The sequence below is a fragment of the Lynx canadensis genome, chromosome E1, assembly GCF_007474595.2.
Source record: "Lynx canadensis isolate LIC74 chromosome E1, mLynCan4.pri.v2, whole genome shotgun sequence".
Taxonomy (NCBI): Eukaryota; Metazoa; Chordata; class Mammalia; order Carnivora; family Felidae; genus Lynx; species Lynx canadensis.
The window spans coordinates 16,583,362-16,605,671 of NC_044316.2; the positions used below are offsets into that span (position 1 = coordinate 16,583,362).

Below are 22,310 nucleotides of genomic sequence, written 5' to 3' on the forward strand. Positions count from 1 at the left end.
TTAAAAACACATTTCTGGGCCCTACCCCCAGATTTTCTGATTTGTTAGATCCAGGGCAGAGCCTAAGAATTTGCATTTCTAACAAGTTCCCAGGTGATGCTGTTTCTGTTGACCTGGGGACCACACTTTTAAGAAATCACTGCTTGGGGCAGGCAGGGTGTGCCTGGCTGGCTCAGTCAGTAGAGTGTGTGACTCTTGATCTCAGGGTTGTGAGTTTAAGCCCCATGCTGGGTTGTTTTTGTTTTGTTTTGTTTGTGAGCTGGGGAGAGGGGACAGAGATAGAGAGAGAGAGAGAGAGAGAGAGAGAGAGAGAGAGAATGAGAGAAAGAGAGAATATCTTAAGCAGGCTCCAGGCTCAGCATGGAGCCCAACACAAGGCTCAGTCCCATGACCCTAGGATCATGACCTGAGCTGAAACCAAAAGTCATATGTTCAGCCAACTGAGCCCTCCAGGCATCCCCAAAAATAAAATCTTAAAAAAAAAAAAAAAACCAAAAAGAATCACTGCTTAGGGATTTTTCTCCTATTTCAGAAACATGGCCTCATAGGACAGATGGTTATATCAAAAAAAGAGAAGGAAAAAAAAGCCCAAACCTCAAGAAGATGACAGAGTTTGGTGGGCTTTAAAATATATATATTCAAATGATCTCTGTGTGAAGATGTGAATTTGCTATTACAAGTAATGTGGCATTTGTATACGATCTGAGATAGTATCCTAAGTGAACATTCAAAGAATTAAAAAGTGGAATCTCCAAATCTACAAAATATTCATATATCAAGTTATCATGTTGTAGACCTTAAACTAATAATACATGTTATATATCAATTTTATCTCAATAAAATGGGGGGGGACTTCTTATCACTGTTATTTGTGATTAAAGACTTGGGGAGAGGAGGTATAATGAAAGAGTAGGAATGTTGGTATCTAGGAGACATCAGTTAAAATCCTTGTTCTGCCACTTACATTTAATGAATGATTTAGGAGTGTGTAACTTTACTAGGTTGTTTAGTATTAAATAAGATAACAAATATGAAATGCTCTGCTTATCGTTGTCCATCGGTTATTTTCATAGAAGCTGGCCTCCTCTGTTGCTTTTGTATACTCAGGAATCTTTTCAAACTCTGTGTGATAAGTTTTATCCAAAGTCATTACTTATAATTGGATCCCAACATTTGCAGCCCTGTGGATGCTATAGAAATGCAGACACAGAAGATGGACCCTGTTCTCGAACTACGTAAAATCTGCTTAGAGAGTTAGGATCCTTTCCATTGAAACTACCAAACTACTGCGGTGTCTGGGTGCCTCAGTCAGTGAACATCCAACTCTTGGTTTTGGCTCAGGTTATATTCTCATGGTTTGTGAGTTTGAGGCCTGCATGGGCTCCATGCTGACAGTGTGGAACCTGCTTTGGATTCTGTCTCTCTCTGCCCCTCCCCTGCTTGTGCTCTCTGTCTCTCAAATAAATAAACTTAAACAAACAAAAAGTACCAAACTACTATATGAAAAATGGGATAAACTGTGACCTTTTAAACATAAAAAGGTCAGAGGTAAGGCAGTGGCTCAATGCAGTTATCAAGGTTCTGGATTCTTTTCATCTTTTGTGCTCTGTCATCCTTAGCATGTTGCCTTCTGTTCTTGAGCCTCCCCTTTCCAGGTCACAAAATGACTTGTCACAGCTGTAGACCTCATATCTTTGCACCACTGCATCCAAAGGCAGAAAAAGGGCAGGGTTTTTATTGTTGTTTTTCTCAGTTCTCCTTTATCAGGGTGGAAAATCTTTCCCTCAAGCAGACTTGCCTTAGCTTTTGTTGACCGGGATTAGGATACTGTGCGCTAGCCTGCAGGAAGGCTAAAATGACAGATGGTAGGACTAATAGATGACAGAGTTGAGAGATGACTGTTGGTAGACAACAGGGAGAGTCTACTAAGGGGAGCTAAGACTGTGATCTGTAAAGATGACAGTTCTAGGCACTTTCTCATTAGGCAAAATTGTATGCTCTAGGGTAGAGGTTGGCAACCTTTTCATGTTAAAAGCCTGATAGTAAATATTTTAGGTTTTGCTGGCCACAAATGGTCTCTTGCATCTTCTTCCTTGCTGCTTCTGCTGCTGCTGCTGCTGCTGCTGCTGCTGCTGCTGCTGCTTCTTCTTCTTCTTCTTCTTCTTCTTCTTCTTCTTCTTCTTCTTCTTTAAAAAACAAAAAAAAAACACAACCCTTTAAAAATGTGAAAAACATTCTTAGTTTGCTGGCCATATGAAAATAGGCTATAGTTTGCCAACCCTGCCAAAGTTATGAAGGCTCAGAGGAGAGGGAGATGACTGAGGCTGAAGTCATCATTTTGAAACTCCCTGAAATTCTGAGATTTGAGTGGTCTTTGAAGGATGGGTAAGATTTACATTGAGAGATTCTGTAACTTCTGAAGGGAGCAGTGGGTGGGGAAACATGCCTATTATGCTTACCAGAAAATAGCTACATGTTACCTGCAAAGAGTGAAAAGCAGCAATACCTCTGCAGGTGAAATGGGCTAAATTGCACATGAAAGTTAGGGAGTGCTGAATACCTGGACTGCCTCAGCCACTGACAAGCCAACCTTCTAAGTATCTCTAAGAAATAAAGATGCTCTTTTGGCTTAAAGCCTCCATGTTGACTTGGAGCCCAAGGAAGGCAGTGTCTCATGTAACAGTTGGCTCTTCAGTAGGAGCTGTTGCTACTATGACTAATTAAAGGACAAACATCTTGTGTTTGGAGAAGATTCTTGGTGTCTTAACCATAGCTATACACAAAGATCATAACTCATCTTCAATTTGTACTGTTGTTGTTGACAACAAGGAAGAATTGCATCAACTAATGCTAAGTCACTCATTCACTGAACATTTATTGAATGCTGAGTGTATGCCAGGCCCTAAAGATATAAGTTGAAAACTTATAGTCTAGAGGGAGGGAAACAATATATAGAGAGATACTTATAGTAGAATGAAATAAGGATTAGAAAATATATGTACAAGGAACTGTGAATGCCTAGAAGAAGGAACCATCAGTTAGTTAATCCTGATTTAAACTCTAGGTGACTCAGTCTAATTATTGCTGTCCTTCAGTGGACATAGATTATATCCTTTTTTTTCTTTTTTTTTTTTTAATTTTTATTTAAATTTAATTAGTTAACATATAATGTAACATTGGTTTCAGGAGCAGAATTTAGTGATTCATCACATGTAACACCCAGTGCTCATCATAACAAGTGCCCTCCTTAATACCCATCACCCATCTAGCCCATACCCCACCCAATCCTTCCATCAACCCTCAGTTTGTTCTCTATGGTTAAGAGTTTCTTATGGTTTGTTTCCCTCTCTCTTTTTTCCCCCTTCCCATATGTTCATCTGTTTTGTTTCTTAAATTTCACATATGAGTGAAATCATATGGTATTTGTCTTTCTGTGACTGACTTATTTTGCTTAAAATAATACATTCTAGGTTCATCTACATGGTTACAAATGGCAAGATTTCATTCTTTTTGGTGGCTGAGTAATATTCCATCGTGTATATATACCACATCTTCTTTTTTTTTTTCCAAGTCTAGAAAGGCTTTTATTTATTTATTTTTTATTTTATTTTTCATTTTTTTAAAATTTACATCTAAATTAGCCTATAGTGCAACAATGATTTCAGGAGTAGATTCCTTAGTGCCCCTTACCCATTTAGCCCATCCCCCCTCCCACAACCCCTCCAGTAACCCTCAGTTTGTTCTCCATATTTATGAGTCTCTTCTGTTTTGTCCCCCTCCCTGTTTTTATATTATTTTTGTGTCCCTTCCCTTATGTTCATCTGTTTTGTCTCTTAAAGTCCTCATATGAATGAAGTTATATGATATTTGTCTTTCTCTAACTAATTTCACTTAGCATAATACCTTCCAGTTCCATCCACGTAGTTGCAAATGGCAAGATTTCATTCTTTTTGATTGCTGAGTAATAACTCCATTGTGTATATATACCACATCTTCTTTAAATTTTTTTTTTTTTCAACGTTTATTTATTTTTGGGACAGAGAGAGACAGAGCATGAACGGGGGAGGGGCAGAGAGAGAGGGAGACACAGAATCGGAAACAGGCTCCAGGCTCTGAGCCATCAGCCCAGAGCCCGACGCGGGGCTCGAACTCACGGACCGCGAGATCGTGACCTGGCTGAAGTCGGATGCTCAACCGACTGCGCCACCCAGGCGCCCCATATACCACATCTTCTTTATCCATTCATTCATCGATGGACATTTGTGCTCTTTCCATAGTTTGGCTATTATTGATAATGCTGCTATAAACATCAGGGTGCGTGTACCCCTTCAAGTCTGTATTTTTGTATCCTTTAGGTAAATGCTTAGTAGTATAATTGCTGGATCATAGGTTAGTTCTATTTTTAACTTTTTGAGGAACCTCCATACTGTTTTCCACAATGGCTGCACCATCCTTAATACTAGCCAGTTTTCTTACAGATCTGTACCATTGATTACAAACAGGCCTATGTGAAATACTGTGGTTGAATCAAATCCAAATCATCATCCAGAAAAAGCAATTTCAAACATTCTACTGCTGCTGTTAGGTGTTTAGGATCCTCTTTATGTACAAAGTATATGTCTGTAGTGTTATTTACTTAATTTTGTGGTTCCTGCTATACTAGGTATGAATACTGGGTTCTATAAAACAATTATTTTCCCCAGTAAAACTTGCAGAAAAGAAGATTCTGTGGTAGGGAGAACATGTCCTCCTCCCACCCAAAGAGTCTCCTCATCTTAATCCCCTGTGAACCTGCAAATATATCATGTTACATGGTTGGGGCAGGGGGCGGATTAAGGTTGCAGATGGAATTGTTTGCTAATTAGATGACTTTAAAATAGGCAGAGTATCCTGGATTATTGGAATAAGGGGAAATATAATTATAAGGGCCTTTGAAAGTGAAAGATGGAGACAGAGAAGAGGTTGTATTGATAAAATATAAGAAAAACTCACCCTACCTTTGCTGACTTTAAAGATGCAGGAAGGGAGCCACAAGCCAAGGAGTGTAGGTGGCCTCTAGTTACTGGAAAAGGCAGGGAAACGGATTCTGCCTGTATTAGTTTGTTAGGGCTGCCAAAACAAGTACCATAGACTAGTGGCTTAAACAACATTAATTTTCTCACAGTTCTGGAAGCTAGAAGTCAGAATTCAAGGTGTTGCTAGGGTTGATTTTTTCCCCCCTAATATCTCTCTCCTTGGCTGGTAGGTGTCTGTCTTGTCTCTGTCTTCACATTGTCTTTCCTCTCAGTGTCTGTGTCCTGATCTCCTCCTCTTACAAGGCCGCCAGTCATATTGTATTAGGACCCACCCTAATAAACCTTATTTTAATTTAATTACCTCTTTAAAGACCATATCTCCAGATAGAGTCACATTATGAGGTCCTAGGGATTAGGAGTTCAACATATAAATGGGGGCGGGGTGGAGAGAACACAATTCAGCCTGTAATACTCCCCTAGAGCCTCCAGAAGGAACATGGGTCTGCCACCACTTTGATTTTAGGACTACTGACCTCTAGAGCTATAAAGATAATAAATTTTGTGTTGTTTAAACTGTTAAGTTTGTGGTATTTTGTTACAGCAAATTAGAAAAATGAATACAGTTACAAGTAATCTGAGTCCATTAATAGGAGAGTGATTAAATGTATTTTGGAATATCTACACAATGAAATAGCAGTGATAAAAAAATACTGAAATAAATATCCACTGACCAATAAATAGATTAAAAAATGTGATATATATACAATGGAATATTATTCAGCCTTAAAAGGAAAGGAATTCTGACACATGCTAAGTGAAATAAGCCAGTCACAAAAAGAGAAATACTGTATAATATCACTTACCTGTGGTATTCAGAGAAATCAAACTCATAAAAATAAAAAAACAGAATAGTGGTTGCCAGGGGCTATGGGAAGGGGAAATTCGTTTTTTAATGGATATAGAATTTTCGTTTTGCAGGATGAAAAAGTTCTAGAGATTGGTTGAACAACAATGTGAATATACCTAATACTAATGAACTCTTTACTTGAAAATGGTCAAGATGGTAAATTTTATGTTATATTATTTTACCACAATTCGAAGTTTTAAAAATAGTGAAACCAAAGACAAGTTTAAAAGGCAATGACAGAAAAATAGGTGTAGTGTGCTTTCATTGTGTATTTTTAGAGAAAGTATACACACACACACACACACACACACACAATATCTCTGAAAAAATCCCAAGAAACTCACATAGTGATTACTTATGAGAATGGGATTGTAGAGAATTAGGAAGTGGGAGGACAGGGATGGGAGGAAAACTTACATACTCCTTGACAGCTTCTGAATTTTATTGGCCACATGCATATATTACATATTGAAGTCATGATTTTTTACCGTAATTTACAATAATTTTGAGCTCATAGACACAGAGAACCAGAGACACAGAGAACGGATTGGTGACTGCGAGAGGTTGGGGAAAGACTGGGCAAAATGGATAAAGGCAGTCAAAAGACACAAACTTCTAGTTATAAAGTAAGTAATGGAAATATAATGAAAGAAAGAGAGAAAGAGAGAGAGGAAGGAAGAAAGGAAGGGAGAAGGAAATGGAAGGAGGAAGGGAGAGAGGAAGTCATAAGGTTTTTAAATCTGTAATTTGGGGTTAGGGACTGCAGAGAGGGTTTTCTCACTTGGGTCATGTTTAGACTGTGAAATCGCTTTGTCAATCCAGCTATGTCTAAGTGTCAGGATAAATAAGACCTTCTTGCTTTGGCCTTTAAAGAGTTAAAAACTTAGTTTCAAAGTGGTCATTAGGCTTTAAGGTACACATATATGTTATGGTTTGGTATCTAATAGTATATTTTTAAAATCTCTAGTTTCTTTAAGAATAAGTGCAGTGTGTTCACTTAGAACCTCCGAAAAAAGTTGGGGGAGAAAATATAAATGAAAATAGAAAAGACAAAAGAAATATAATAGCCAATATTTTCTGCTTCTTAAAAATCACATAACCTGTATACAACAAGAATAGAATAAAAGACACTTAACAGTAGAAACAGGTTTTGACTCTTGTGGGATTATTTCTTAAGACTTCTGCTTACAAATTGTTAGGTAACTGGACAAGTTAGATTTTAACATTCTTCAAAACATCCTTCTTAGTACATGAGTCCTTGCATCATGCATTCCATATAAAGATTGCAACATTTCATTACTATAATTGTTGCTTAGAAGCTATTCTGGATTGAAACTTCTTGTTATATACGGATGTGTTTTCCTTACCAACAATCTTGGCCCTTGTTTTTCTCAAATGCTTAGCCAAAGCATATTTCCATAGAGCCATATACTTCTTTTTGTAGTTTTTCATCTTCATAAAAAACAAAAAACTAATTCTGGAGCCTGTTCAGTTATCTTTCCCTTTTTGTTTAGAATTTTCCTGTAGCTAATATAGCACCCAGAAAATTGCTTAGTACATAGTAGGGGTACAATAAATGGTAATGAATGACTCATTGTGAACTCAAAACTTCAGGGTTATATAGGGTATACAAAGTTGTCTGTATTTAGAAGTGAAACTCCTATATATTTTTAAAGTTTATTTATTTATTTTGAGAGAAAGAGTGAGTGGGGAGGGACAGGAAAAAAAGAGGGGCACGAGGATACCAAGCAGGTTCCGCGCTGTTAGCGCAGAGCCCAACGCAGGGCTCAAACCCACAAACCACAAAATCATGACCTGAATCGAAACCAAGAGTTGGTCATTCAACCTACTGAGCCACCCAGGCACCCCAACACCTATAATTTTATAGAAGCAAAATTCCCCTATATAGTAAAAGTTTCCTTGAAAGGGAATTTAATGCAAATTTATAAGCCTTTTACATCTAATAGGGAGATTATTACTCTATTATTATTATCATCATTAACAGCAGCAGCAACAGCAGGAGCAATAGTAGTGACATCAGTAACTAAGTCATGCTGCGTGCTTTTCCTGTATTATCTCTCATGCAATATTTCCAATGCCCCTATTAGATAAATGCTATTTTCGTGCCTATATTTATGGATGAGGAAATTGAGCTCAGAGTGATTAAGTAATGTGTTCACCATCCCATGGCTAGTAGGTGTCAGAACCAGGGTATGAACTCAATTTAGTTTAGTTAAGATTTGGACTTGGCACTTCTAATGCAAAAATATGAATTTGACATTATCCACTTCAAAATTGGCCAAAGGGACATTTAAGAAGGGAAGGAGGAGAAAGAAGGAAAAGAAAAGAGAATTGACATCTGCACTACAAACTGGGCATGATCACTATCCTCATGCTAGAAAAACACTGGAGGATTTTGTTCAATATGAAATTCAGGCAAGGCCAAGTTGGGGAAGAGCCTGCCAACTTGAGAAGTACTATGTATATATAAAAGTCCACCTGGGAGTGGATCAAGGTAGCATCTTTTATTCCCAGTTTACTAATGTTAATTTTATCAAGTACTTTTTAGCATCTATTTAGATAAATCTTATAGTTTTCCTCATTTGACCTAATATGCTAAATTATATTAATAGAATTCCTAAATATTCATTCATTCTTGGAATAAGTCCTTTATAGTTATAAGCAAGACAGTTCACTCTGCAGAACCCAGGAACAACTCAGGAACTGGAATTACCAAGTACCCCAGAAAGCAGAGGAAAGAACTTGAAATATCCTTTGTCTTCCTTTAGGATTAGATTTTAATTTGGAACTAAATATGTTGTTTGCTGGTAAATACTTGTTCCGTGAACCAATCATTTTTAATGCTGCCAACACACTTAAATTGATACCTTGTAACTTAATGAATTAAATTACAATTAATACGTATGCAGTAAAGTCTTAAAATAACTTTAGGAGTGTAAGTCATCACAGAACCACCTTCTTGGAAGATATTTTAAAAGAAATCATGTAAACATGCTGAAATATTTTTAAGAATGAAAATTTTCAAAATCTTAGTGTAATTTGGATTAATTGTACACTGTGGCAGTGACAAGCCACTATTGATATGCTTAATATTACTTATGTTGTCATCTGTTGTGATCTGAGAATTTGGGAGAATTGAAAGCAGTTTTGATCTCTACCTTATTAATTTCTTCAAATATTTTAGTTTTTTTTAATTATGCCTTTAGCTTTTCTAATATGACTTTTAGAAGTCTTCAAGTATTTTGTAGTCTGAATTTTTTTTTTAAAAGACAAGTGGAAAGTAAATGTTCTTATTATTCCCCCCTCCAAAATTCAAGGGAGTGAGGAATAAAGAGATTTTGCGGGGCGCCTGGGTGGCGCAGTCGGTTAAGCGTCCGACTTCAGCCAGGTCACGATCTCGCGGTCCGTGAGTTCGAGCCCCGCATCAGGCTCTGGGCTGATGGCTCAGAGCCTGGAGCCTGTTTCCGATTCTGTGTCTCCCTCTCTCTCTGCCCCTCCCCCGTTCATGCTCTGTCTCTCTCTGTCCCAAAAATAAATAAAAACGTTGAAAAAAAAAATTTAAAAAAAAAAAAAAGAGATTTTGCATTTGTAGGATTTAAAAAGTGATTTTAAATGTTTGGTTGTTTCTGTTTATTTTCTAAAAGAGGAAGAGGGAGGGAAAATGGAAGATGAGACTTGGTTGTAAGAGGGAAAACTAAAGTAGGCAAAAGATCAGGGTAGGAAAAAAGAAGATAAACCAGGAGAAGGCACTTACCAGAAATAATAGCTCTGAGCTTTACTTTTTTTTTTTTTTTTCAGTTTATTTGCACTCCAAAACTCAATCTCTACAGGTATTAAGTAGGTTTAAATGTAGTTTCAGCTTTGAAAAGTCAAAGTAAGAGTCAACTAGGATAGCCACAGAGTAGTTAATATAAGATTAAGTTTCAGCCACTGGTAGCAAGGTGGGTTTTTTTTTTGTTTTTTTTTTTTTGTCATTTGAGAGCTTTATTGAGATATAACTGATATACAAAAGACAGACATTGTTAATGTGTACAATTTGATGAGTTTGGACACATGCATACACCTGTGAAACCCATCACTATAACCATCTCTAAACCTATCTGTCACCTCCCAAAGTTTCCTCATGCCTCTTTGCATTTTTTTGTTGTTGTTTATTTGTTTTGTGGTAAGAACATTTAAGCATGAGGTATGCCCTCCTACCAAAAATTTAAATACACAATGGAATATTGTTAACAGTAGGCATTCTGTCATATAGCAGACCTCTATAACTTTTTTAGCTCACTAAACCGAAACTTTGTACTCTTTAAAGAAGAACTCTCAATACTCCTTCCCCCTTAGGCCCTGGAAACCACCATTCTGCTTTGTGCTACTGTGAATTTGATTATTTTGGATACCTCAAATAAGTGGAATCGTGTAATATTTGTCTTTCTGTTACTGGCTTATTTCACTTAGGATTTCCTTTTTTTCAGGCTGAATAATATCCATTGTATGTATATATCACTTTTTCTTTAACCATTTGTCTGTTGTAGGACATTTGGATTGATTCCGTCATCTTGGCTATTGTGTATAGTGCTGCCATGAACATGGTAGTGCAGACACCTCTTCCAGATCCTGATTTCAGCTCTTTTGGATTTATACCCAGAAGTGGAATTGCTTGATAATACAATAGTGAGAAGTTTTGATGACATAAGCATTTACATCTTTATGTAGGGATAGCTCAGTTTCCAGTAGCTTTTACTCAAACAGCAAACATTTGGGTGGAACTTAATGGGTGAGAGTTGGAGCTTTTTTTCTTCTTCTCTTTTTTGTGGTGTTGTTAGTCATAAGGGAAGAATATTCTTGTGTTACCAGCTAATTATTTCACTCTTTTGTCTCGTTTTCCTTATCTGTCTCCTAGACAGATTTTGAAAAAGAGATTGGACAGTGGAAGAAAGGTTTTAAATTGTTTTCTGGCATCCGTCAGGTGGACTTGGGTAGGGCATATCTTTTGGCTGTTCTTATAAACACTTGTTAGAAGATGGCTGATGAGGCTAGTAGTTAGATACCTCCAGTCATGTCCTATGTTATATTCTGAAGCCTGACTCTAAACAGTCATATTAAATATGTACCTTTGGATATGAGGATAAATGAACACAAACCTACCCTCTGGGAATAGTCCAGAGTACATACTATAAACAGTTAGTAATACCATCTTTACAGAAAAGGGACACCCCATTGCCCAAATTGGAAACCATAGAAAATGCTTCAGCTAATCAAACATGCCTCAATCAATTTTCTGGTCACCTAACCAATCAACTTGTTGGCTTTATTCTCTCCAAAATAGCCATCACTAATCAGAATTTCAGCTTCTCACGTATGAGCTAACATGACTCGGTGATGTCTGCTGGCTTTTCCCTCAGGCTTATGGCCCCATTCATCTGGATCTGTGAAATGATCTTGTTTGTATTACAGAGTTCTCATTTGGAAGACAGTGAATCAGCAGTGTTACTTTCCTGTGAATGTGAAGAATCAGATATCTTTAGTGGTTCCAATGTACGTAGGTATATGTTTTTATACAGCCTTTGGTAATTCCAAGTGAAAGCTTTTTGGGTAAACTTGGCTTTCAAATGCAACTGAGATATAGTACCTATTGTTTCATCTGTTTGGCCTCACTCAGCAAAATACATAGTCTGTGAAAGCAAATAAGGGACTTGGAATGAGCATATATATATAAATATAAGCATTATATTTATAAATATAAATATGAGTATATTTGTATGCATAATAATCTCCATTCAAGGTGTATTTACCAAAGTAGAAAAATGTTGTAACCTGAAACTTTGAGTGAGTTCTCCCTCAGTAAAGATGATTGTTTTAGTGGGCTTTTTACATTAAAAAAAATTTTTTTAATGTTTATTTTATTTTTGAGAGAGAGAGCACAAGCAGGGGTGAGGCAGAGAGAGGGGGACAGAAAATCCAAAGTGGGCTCTACGCTGACAGCATTGAGCCCAATGTGGAGCTTGAACTCATGAACCATAAGATCATGACATGAGCTGAAGTCAGACGCTCAGCCAAGTAAGCCACCCACGCGCCCCCTTACATTTTTTAATGGTCAGTAGTTTCCTTTTCCCTGTGGCAACTGCTTGGTATTGTGCTCCACTGGACCTTTATGCCCCATAGACGTAGACCTAACACATCCTGGCTGTTGAGAATGTTAAGCCAAATAATGTTTTAATTACTGGATCATGCTATCTAACTAAATACATTTCATGAGATGTTATAAATTTATTTATCTCACTGGACCCCCAAAATAGTTGCTTAATTACCACAAATTGCCCAGGCTGAATCAGGCTGAAGTTAGTTAGAGAAGGACTCAAATTGACTTTTAAAAAATTTAAATATCTCTTGTAACAGGATAACTGCCTTTGCTAGCCATGGCTAATGCTAGGTTCTACAAACCTTGATGATAAAATCTGGATCCTGTCTATTTTAGGATGTTTATTGTATATAGTAGGCACTCTATAAATGTTAAAGTTTCACCAATTGAAATTCTCGAAGTAAGTAGGGCCTCTTAAGTATATCACCATAGTACAGCCTAGCCTGCTCTTAAACTGTCTTCTTTACTTCACCTTCACTTCACAGAGAAGGTGATCGCTATTTCAGGACTTCATCCAACTATTATATTGACTGACCCAGTTGCACTTCCTTCAGCGTTGATGATGAGTCTGAAATGGCATTAAGTTAGTTATTGTGACTCACTAATAGCTGGAGCTGTGCTCATTCCCTAGTGCTTGAAAACATTGATGAATTCACATGAACACTCATTTATTATCAACATTTTGCAGATGACAAACTGAGGGTAGAAAGGTTGTATTCTTTGCCCAGTGTTGTGTGATAAGCAGGGGCAGCGCTGATGTCAGATCTCAGCACCCATCAGTGCTGTCATCAGTGATCTCATTATCAGCAGGCAGCAGCATCATTGATGGAATATGTACCAAGGCTGTTTATATAGTTTCCTCAAGATTTACTTTGCTCAGTCTGCAGTGGCATCTTCTGGATTAGACTGCCTTATTTTTTGGCTGACTTTGTCTTAAAGAGACCAATGCATGGCAATCTATATGAAGAAAATTTTTATGAAGTTGTGCACATGTGGGGAAAAGATGACTCTAGTTTTAATGGTTCTCTGAGAAACAATTAATTGGGTATGTATATTTGCAGATTATTCTGGATCGCTTTATTTTATTGCCAGATTTCATTCATTTCAGTCAGGTTTGTTATCTTTTCCTCTTTATAAGGCAAAAGTGGTTACATGTATTTGGCTGGCTCTTAAAAAGTATTGAATTATCCTCCTATTTGATTGCTTAGGAAGTATTTCCTATATGTTTTCCCCCTGTCCTCAGCTCCCATTCCCACCCTCATGTCAAAGGAGGTTGAAGATCTCCTTCCCAGTTTGATGCCTTAAACTTGAAAACAAAATTGTTTGGAGAACAAACTGATTGAAATCTCCACTTTGAATTTTCTTCAAAGGAAATTGCGTGGGATCTTGATAACTATTTGAAATAGAAGTTAACTATTGTATAGAAGAGTAGCACATAAAGTCAATCACTGAAGAACTTTCTCTTCAATCTCGGGATAACAGAATTATGAACTTTCGTTATCTATATTCATTCATGCATGCATGCATGCATGTATTCATTCATCTCCAAGCACTGATTGACTATGTTGTACTAATCACTGGGCCCAGGGCCATGGAAGTTAGGCATAAAATATAGAATCTACCCTAAGAGCAAACTTTCAGCTATAAGATGAATAAGTTCTGAAGATCTAATGTAAAACATGGTGACTATAGTTGATAACATTGCATTTGATAATTTGACATGGCTAAAAAAGCAGAACTTAAATGTTCTCACAGAGAAGATAAATATCTGAAGATGGGGGGGGGATCTTTTCACAATGTATATGTATATCAAAGCACCATGATATATACCTTAGAATCTTACAGTTTTATTTGTCAATTTTACCTTAATAAAACTGAATTTAAAAAAATCTACCCTAGGAGAATGTATAACTATGCTTCAACAGCTTAGTTTTATGGATTTTTATGGAAAGCCATGAAAAGGAGAGGAGAAAATCATTCATATGCAGTACATGGGGAGAAGAAAAGAAATATGTGGATGAGTGGAAAGAAACTTGGCTGGAGGCAAAGAGGGGATGGCTGCCTTAGATCTCTTGGGGCTTTCTTAGAAGAGAAGGGAGGAGTGTAGAAAAGCTTCTCCCTCTTCTCTGGTCCTATTCAGCCTCTGGGGAAGTAGATAAAGGGTAGAAGCAGCTTCTTGTTCCCTTTGCTGTGTACAGGGTTGTTGGAGGTCTCCATAATGGAAAGAGGGACTGCCTGCCCCCAGAGCAGGCTTGACAGTGTGACTGGAAAAGGTAGCAGAGGAGAAGATACTGGCCTTAGCTGCAGGAGTTTCACTTTGGCTTCAGATAGGAAAGAATGTAGGCAGTGACTAAAGCAGGTTGGGGTACTGTTAGCCACAGTAGCCACCGAGATTCCTGAGAGTCCTCTCTATTCCTCATCCCCATACCTTGCTTTCCTGCCTTAAAGGAGAAAAAGCTCTATGTAAGCTGGAATTCCAATTACCATGTTTGTTGGGGTTCAGCTAGAACCAAGCAGATTCATTACTATTGCAGGGTTATATCTTCCCCAGCCTGGAGGTCAGGAAAATGCTTGTTATGTTAGTTTTTTTCCTCAGGATACAATTTCTTTCTTTCTCTCCTTCCCCTGGTCTTCTGACCCCACTCCCACTCTACCAAACAGGAGGAGGGACACATATGGGTGGTCATACTATTTTTATGGTCTATTTCATTCCTATGCTTGGATATTATATCTTTGTAGGGAATGCAATTCCCTTCCCTACAATCAAAACAGCATTTTGTTTGATTAGCCCAGTGAAAGGAAGAAGTGTTAGCCTTCTGTTATTAAAGAAAGAAGAAAAGAAAATGTTACCCTTGAATCAAATGTGGAAAAGGCAGACAAAAAGGGAAATCTAAAATGTAAGAATTATTTGGTGTAGCATACTTTACATTTTTAAACTGTAGATTTGCATTCTTTTTTAGGGCAGGCCAGGTGTCTCAGAATATAGCAGTATCCTTCTAGATGGCAACTTCTATGGAGGTTTTCATGTGTAGTCATTTTGTGGGAGAAATGGCTTTGGAGAGAGAGAATGTTTAACCTATGTTTAAGATAAATTTAAGAATTGTAAAAAGTTATTAGCATTAAGATAAGCAAGCCCTAATTCAAGGCCTGCTATTGAGTAGTCAGCCTATGGGTTGAGAACAGAAGGCACTTTAATCTTTAGGATTCTTCTGAAGCATCTTGTTTTTCTTGTATGTTTTAAGTTTTAGAATGTGGTATATGGGATGATCAAAACAATGAATTATTTGTCAGCTTAGAAAGTAAAACTATATTTAAGGGGGGAAAATTGGGGCACCTGGATGGCTCAGTCGGTTAAGCGCCTGACTCAGTTTTGGCTCAGGTCATGATCTCAAGGTTCGTGAGTTCAAGCCCCACATCAGGCTCTGCGCTGACAGTGTGGAGCCTGCTTGGGTTTCTCTCTCCCTCTCTCTCTGCCCCACCCCATTTGCGCTGTCTCTGTCTCTCTCAAAATAAATAAATAACGTTAAAAAAATTTTTTTTGGAAAGGGGGGAGAACTGCTATTGTCATTAAATCTACTTTTGTAAGACTCTAGATATTGTGAGCAGACACACTAAACAGTAGATCGTAGATAAACTCAGAGATACAATGATAACCAAAGTAGTTGGCTGGAAGGTGGTGATGGTGTAGGCTGATAGTATGTGCACCTAGTCATTTCTGATGGTTTGTATTTACCTTTTTTCTTTTAGCTCTCGGTATTGTATTTTTTTCCATTTTTGCAGGCTGATTTACAGAGATACCATTTCACTAGACAACATACACAAATATAAAAAGGATAAAAATAAGAAAATTTGTTGCCAAAGAGATGTGAGTTTTATTACAGCTCAAGATTCAGACAACCTGGGTCAGAGTCGCAACTCTACTTCCTGGCTCATGATGTCACTTCTCTAAGCCTCCTTTCTCCCATCTGTAAAATGGGATTAATAATAGTACCTGTCTCAGAGTGTTGTTAGAATTAAATAAGATTTATGTAAGGTACTTAGAGGGTCTGGCACATTTTCTGTGCTAAGTAGAGAGCAAGGACAGATGTAGGATTCCCTGATGTCACCATGTCTTCCACAGAGTCAGGACGGTGCCACTGTTGTCTGTGGGCACAATTTAAGTTTGTAGTCCATCCAGTGCTGTGAGGGAAGAGGAAAAAGTGGACATCTTGACCATTTTTATTTTTCTTCACCACCCTTGATTTGGCTTGTGGTCCGAATAACTTGTGGCAATTTCTAAAATATATTATTTAAATTTGTAAAATGATTATTGAAGGGCCAGAAGCTTTCTTTTATTCTTCTTTATATTTGCCACAGTGCCTACCATAGTGATTTGCAAGTTGCATACATATATGGAATGCCTTGGGTAATGGAATCTCAAAATGATGCTTCAGGCACACCAGGCTTTCCCCTGTACTGGTTTTATATTGGTCTGACTTCTGGCCCTTCTTTTGACCAGAGACATATTTTGGCGACATCTGGCACAAGGATATAGAATGTAGCAGTGAAATAATTGTAGGCAGACACCAAGAGCTTGACCTGATTTATAAAATCAACCAAATAAAAGCTCCAACTAGCTGAGTTATCCTGCTTCCATAATCTGAGGCAGGGCCTGTTCGGGTGTACTTGTTCCTTATTTTGGTTTAGGAAAGCAAGAAAAGCAGAAGATGGCATGACTTGTAGGATTTTTCATTAATAAAATTATACAGGGTTTTTTTAGATTACAGTTTGGAAATGAGTTACCCTTTGGAAGGTAAGCAATCTATTTAGCAATTACTATTTGCCAGACACGCTAAGTGATTATCATACACATTAGTGTTGAATCCAAATTTTTGAGGTTAAGGACTTTTAGTATTTCCCATTTAAAGCTAAAGAAAAAGAGGCTTGTGTGAGGTATGTACCATGCTGGTAGTGACAGCCAGGTCTGCCTGACACTTATTTGAGCTTTTCATCTTATGCTGGATTACCTTTGCCTTTGAATGGAATATTGTTATTCTAGTGCTAGGGGGTTAGGGCAAATGGAATAGTGGTTCTCAGCTCTGTTTTTGCACCAGAGTAATCTATGGATCTTCCAAAAAATAGAGACTCAAATCTTACCTTAACGACTTTCTCATTCAGTGGGTCTTGGACATCTGTATTCTTTACAAGGTACGTAGGTGGTTACTTCACACAGCCAATGTTAAGAATCATGGTTCTTAGAAATTCCGTAGGGAGGAATTATAAGATTACAGATCTGGGGGCATCTGAAGACTGAATTTGGGATATTGTAAAGACACACCATTGATAGAAGTATAGGGGAAAAAGAGGTAGCTTAATAATAATAAAGTTTCATGTTTCAAGAGGTAGAATAGTATGTGTCATCAGAAATTGGATATATCACCAGGTTATTTTATAGCCAGATTAATTCTCCATTCTTTCTGTGAATCTCTAGAGTGCTGCCACTATTGTACTTAAGCACAGTCCTTCTCAACCTTTGCTCTCCCAGATATCATTTTACCCAGTGGTTGGGGTGAAGTTCTAGTGAATTTGCAATTTCAGACTATTAGGCAAGAACTGCTAACTCTGAAGAGAGCAGTGGATGGCAGTGATTAAGACAAATGTGATGGGAGAATGTAAATTTAACAGATTCTTAATCTTAATGGATCCTGTCTTCTGAGTCCCTCCTAATACCTTCTGTTTATTTTTTGTAATCTCACAGTATACTTTGGCAATAGGGAAGGGTTAGTAATTTTTCCTTTCACTTTACAATTAGGAAGCTTGAGTTACAAAGGCCAGGACTTGCTGAGAACTATAAGTAAAAAAGTGGCTAACATTTGTTGAACACTAACCATGTTCCTGGCTCTGTAGGAATGTTTTTACATGTATTATCTCATATTGCATCTCTGATGTGGGCAATGTTTTAGGAATAATAAAACTGAGCCCATTTATTCTACAGTTATTTGAGTCTCCTCTGTGGCAGGTACCATGCTAGGCAATGAGTATCCAGTGGTGAACAAACCAAACCCTTTCCCTAATGGAACTTACAGGGGAAGACACATAATAAAAAACAAATAAATATTCAATTATAAAATTTGGTAGTGCAATGGAAAATACAAATGGGAAAATAATAATAAAGAATAACAAAGCAGCATAGCCAGTTAGATAAAGGGTGGTCAAGAAGGGCCTCCCTAACATGGTGATATTTTAGTTCAGAATTGTTCAGGGATTTGCTTAGTGTCACACATTTAGGAAGTGATAAAGTTCAAGTCTGATTTCCAAGGCTATGCTCACTAAGCTATACTGCCTGTCAGACATGTGCTTGGAATCTGCCAGACTCTCCTATCTGGTCTGACAAGCATTCCTATCATGACACCGTACCAAATTTCCAGAAGGGCATCATAAAATTTATAAATAAGAAATTATAATAATGTTTCTTTCCAAAGAAATCTGCCTCCTAAAATACTTCTTTAAAGAGAGCCCTAGGAGGCAGCAAGGAGAAGGGATAGCAAAAAATATTGCAAGCTGTATATGAATTTCAGCAAATGATAGACATAGCTCCAGAGAAGCTGGAAATCTCTGCTATAATTGCACCAGGTACATTTGCATGAGGAAGTGCTCTCTTGGCATGCATGGGCTGGGACTGGGTGTTCCACTTTGGATCAACATCTTATTTCCTGGCCTTACTTGAACTTGAACTTGAAGGTGCTGATCCAGGAGCCAAGCAGAAGACGTCTAATGGAAGAAGCTGACTGAGGAGTGTTACGTGGTGGCTAGAACCTCAGGATACTTGGAAAGAATGTTGAAGGCAGGGAAACTGCTCTTGGGAAGGGAAAGAACGAAGTGAACAGTGAAATATAGCCTTGCATTTAAATGCTGCGGTCTTCTTTTGACTTTACTGCAATGCTTAATTTGCCAAGTTACTTTCTTAGGATTTTCCAGCAGAGTCCTCTGAACTCCCCCTTTGCTCCAGAAGAATTTGTCCACTTAATCTTTTTCCTCCCAGGAAATAACAGTAGTTCTTAAGCTGTTTAGATTCTGTAGAAGTGTAATACAAGTTTTTAAACCCTGGATTATGAACCTAACTGTAGATTTGAATAGTGCTTAGTATAAATTTATGTTTGGAAAAGGTCTGTGCATGATATTCATGTCTATATCTTAACTTGATGATTATACTGGTAAAGATTGTAAATCCTGGCAATCTGACAGTTCAGTCAAAAGTTATAATTACGTTGAAACTCTATGACCCTGAAATCTAATTCTTGAAAACTTCCTCTGAAGAAATTATTTAAATAGCGTAGTACTAAAATTTTAGTGACTATATTTAATAATAGGAGAAAGGGAATGGTTAAGTAAACTGTGGTTAATATTAGACACAAAACCCAGGGACCATAAAACATTGATAAATTCAAATACATAAAGCCAAAAATTCTACATTAGAAGATCCTATAAATAAAATCACAAGACAACACGTTGGAAAAAGATTTTCAACACATATGACAAAAGAGCTAATTTCTATAATATGTAATGTGTTATATAATTTTTTTAAGATCAGACACACAATAGAACATGTGCAAAAGAAATTAACAGAGTTTCACAGAAAGATATATAAATGGCTCTTCACCATATGAGAAAACATTCAGTAGTCCTCATAACCAATTATATACCAATCAGATCAGCAAAGGTCATATAAGTATGATATTGCATTGTGTTGGCAGGGACTTAGGGGAAATAGCAATGCTGTATATTGTTGGTGGACTCTAAATTAGAATAAGAGGACATTTTGGAAATATTTATTAAAATTCTGTATGCCAATAGCATTTACTCTAGAAATTTCATTAGGAATTTATCCTCCAGAAATATTCCTATATATGTGAAATTTCATATATTGAAGGATATTCATTGCAATGTAAATGAATTTGACAAATTTGGATATAAATTTGCTATTTGTAATGACAAAAAATTTGAAATATCCTAGATGTCTATCAAGGTGTTTCCATATCAGCTAATATGGAATTGTCTTCTGTTGTTGAAATACCAAAATGCAAAGCAGTGTGTGTGTTTCATTTGTGTAAAAAACAATTAGAGGAAAAAGAATATATTTAGATCCTTAAATATGCATAGATTGTATCTGGTAATATATATAAAAATTTAAAACAGTGGGGTGCCTGTGGCTCAGTCTATTAAGGATCTGACTCAATTTCAGCTCAGGTCATGATCTCGCGTTCATGAGTTTGAGCCCTGCATTGAGAACATCGCCTTCAAGCCTGCCTGGGATTCTGTCTCCCTCTCTCTCTGCCCCTCCCCTGCTTGCTCTCTATCTCTCTCTCAAAATAAATAAAAATAACTTTAAAAATAATTTTAAAAACGGCAATTGTGTTTAGGGAGAAGAACCTGTTGGCTCAAGGAATGGACGTGAGATGGAGACCTATTTAATGTTCATCATGTTGCTGTTTTTTTTAATTGTGTACCATGTGCAAATGATACCTACTTTTAAAAAATACTAAAATAAGGGACACCTGGGTGGCTTAGTTGGTTAAGTGTCCAACTTTGGTTCAGGTCAAGATCTCGAGGCTCATGGGTTTGAGCCCTGCATCAGACTTTATGCTGACAGCTCAGAACCTGGAGCCTGCTTTGGATTCTGTGTCTCCCTCTCTCTGCCCCTCCCCCACTTGGTGCTCTGTCTCTCTCAAAAATAAACATTTTAAAAAATGCTAAAATAATTGAAAAAAAGGAGTAGAACAGAATTTCATAGACGCCATTCATTCATTCATTCATCCCACAAATATTATTTTATTTATTTTCTTAAAAAAATTTTTTTTAATGTTTATTTTTGAAAGAAAGACAGCGTGAGCAGAGGAGGGGCAGAAGAAGGAGACAGAATCTGAAGCAGGCTCCAGGCTCTGAGCTGTCAGCACACAACCCAATGCGGGACTTGAATTCACAAACCATGAGATCATAACCTGAGCTGAAGTCAAATGCTCAACTGAGCCACCCAGGCACCCCTTACAAATATTATTTTAAAAGAAATAAGAAGACATCTCTTTTCCTTAAATACCCACAGCCTAGAAAAAGAGATTCCTAAATAAGATTATTAAAATATAGTATGGTAAGTACAATAATGGAGTAGATGTGTGTACTAAGTACAATGTGGCACAAGAAGAGAATAATTCATTACTTACTTGATATGTCAAGTTTACAAATGAACAAAATTTGGGGGCGCCTGGGTGGCTCAGTCAGTTAAGTGTCTGACTTCGGCTCAGGTCATGATCTTGTAGTTTGTGAGTTCAAGCCCTTGCTTTGGGCTCTGTGCTCTGTGCTAACAGCTCAGATCCTAGGGTCAGCTCTAGAGTCTCCCTCTCTCTCTCTGTCCCTCCCCACTCACACTCTGTCTCTCAAAAATACATAAATGTTAAAAAAAATTTTTTTTTAATGAACAAAATTTGGGATGCCTGGCTGGCTTAGTCAGTAGAGCGTACAACTCTTGATCTCAGGGTTGTAAGTTTGAGCCCCACACTGGGTGTAGGGATAACTTAAAAATTAAAAAAAAAAAAAAATCTTGGGGCTTTGGGTGGCTCAGTCAGTTAAGTATCTGATTCTTGACTTCAGCTCAGGTAGTGATCTTAGTGAGATTGAGCCCCATGTCAGGATCCTGCTTGGGATTCTCTCTCTCCCTTTCTCTCTGCATCTCCCCCACTTGCATGCTTGCTCTCTCTCTCTCTCTCTCTCTCTCTCCCTCTCAATAAACATTTTTTAAATAAAATTTATATTAAAAGAAATAAAAATGAACAAAATTTACATGTATACTCTGATTATAACTACATTAAAACTATATAAATAGGGGCGCCTGGGTGGCGCAGTCGGTTAAGCTTCCGACTTCAGCCAGGTCACGATCTCGCGGTCCGTGGGTTCGAGCCCCGCGTCGGGCTCTGGGCTGATGGCTCGGAGCCTGGAGCCTGTTTCCGATTCTGTGTCTCCCTCTCTCTCTGCCCCTCCCCCGTTCATGCTCTGTCTCTCTCTGTCCCAAAAATAAAATAAAAAACGTTGAAAAAAAAATTTAAAAAAAAAATAAATAAAACTATATAAATAAATAACAAAAAGAGGAAACACAGAAGAAGTCTTAAATATAAGAAGTTTCATTCAAATGGTGAGGATGTGAAGGGCTTTTGGAATATCAGAGTTGTCTTATTCATATTTTAAAGACAGTGCTTTTTTT

At 37.5% G+C, this 22,310-nt stretch overlaps 1 protein-coding gene across 4 annotated transcripts in view; it reads left to right on the plus strand.

The window, feature by feature from the left end:
- The window catches only part of SSH2 (slingshot protein phosphatase 2), a 246,595-nt gene that overhangs the window by 44,710 nt on the left and 179,575 nt on the right, over positions 1-22,310 (plus strand). For 3 of the 4 annotated variants that reach the window (XM_030295813.1, XM_032591088.1, XM_032591087.1), the window contains exon 2: positions 11,395-11,475. The exons of the other annotated variant lie outside the window; for it this stretch is intronic. In XM_030295813.1, the coding sequence (XP_030151673.1) occupies positions 11,395-11,475 (81 nt within the window). The remainder of the gene's footprint in view (positions 1-11,394; positions 11,476-22,310) is intronic. 4 annotated transcript variants of the gene reach the window in all.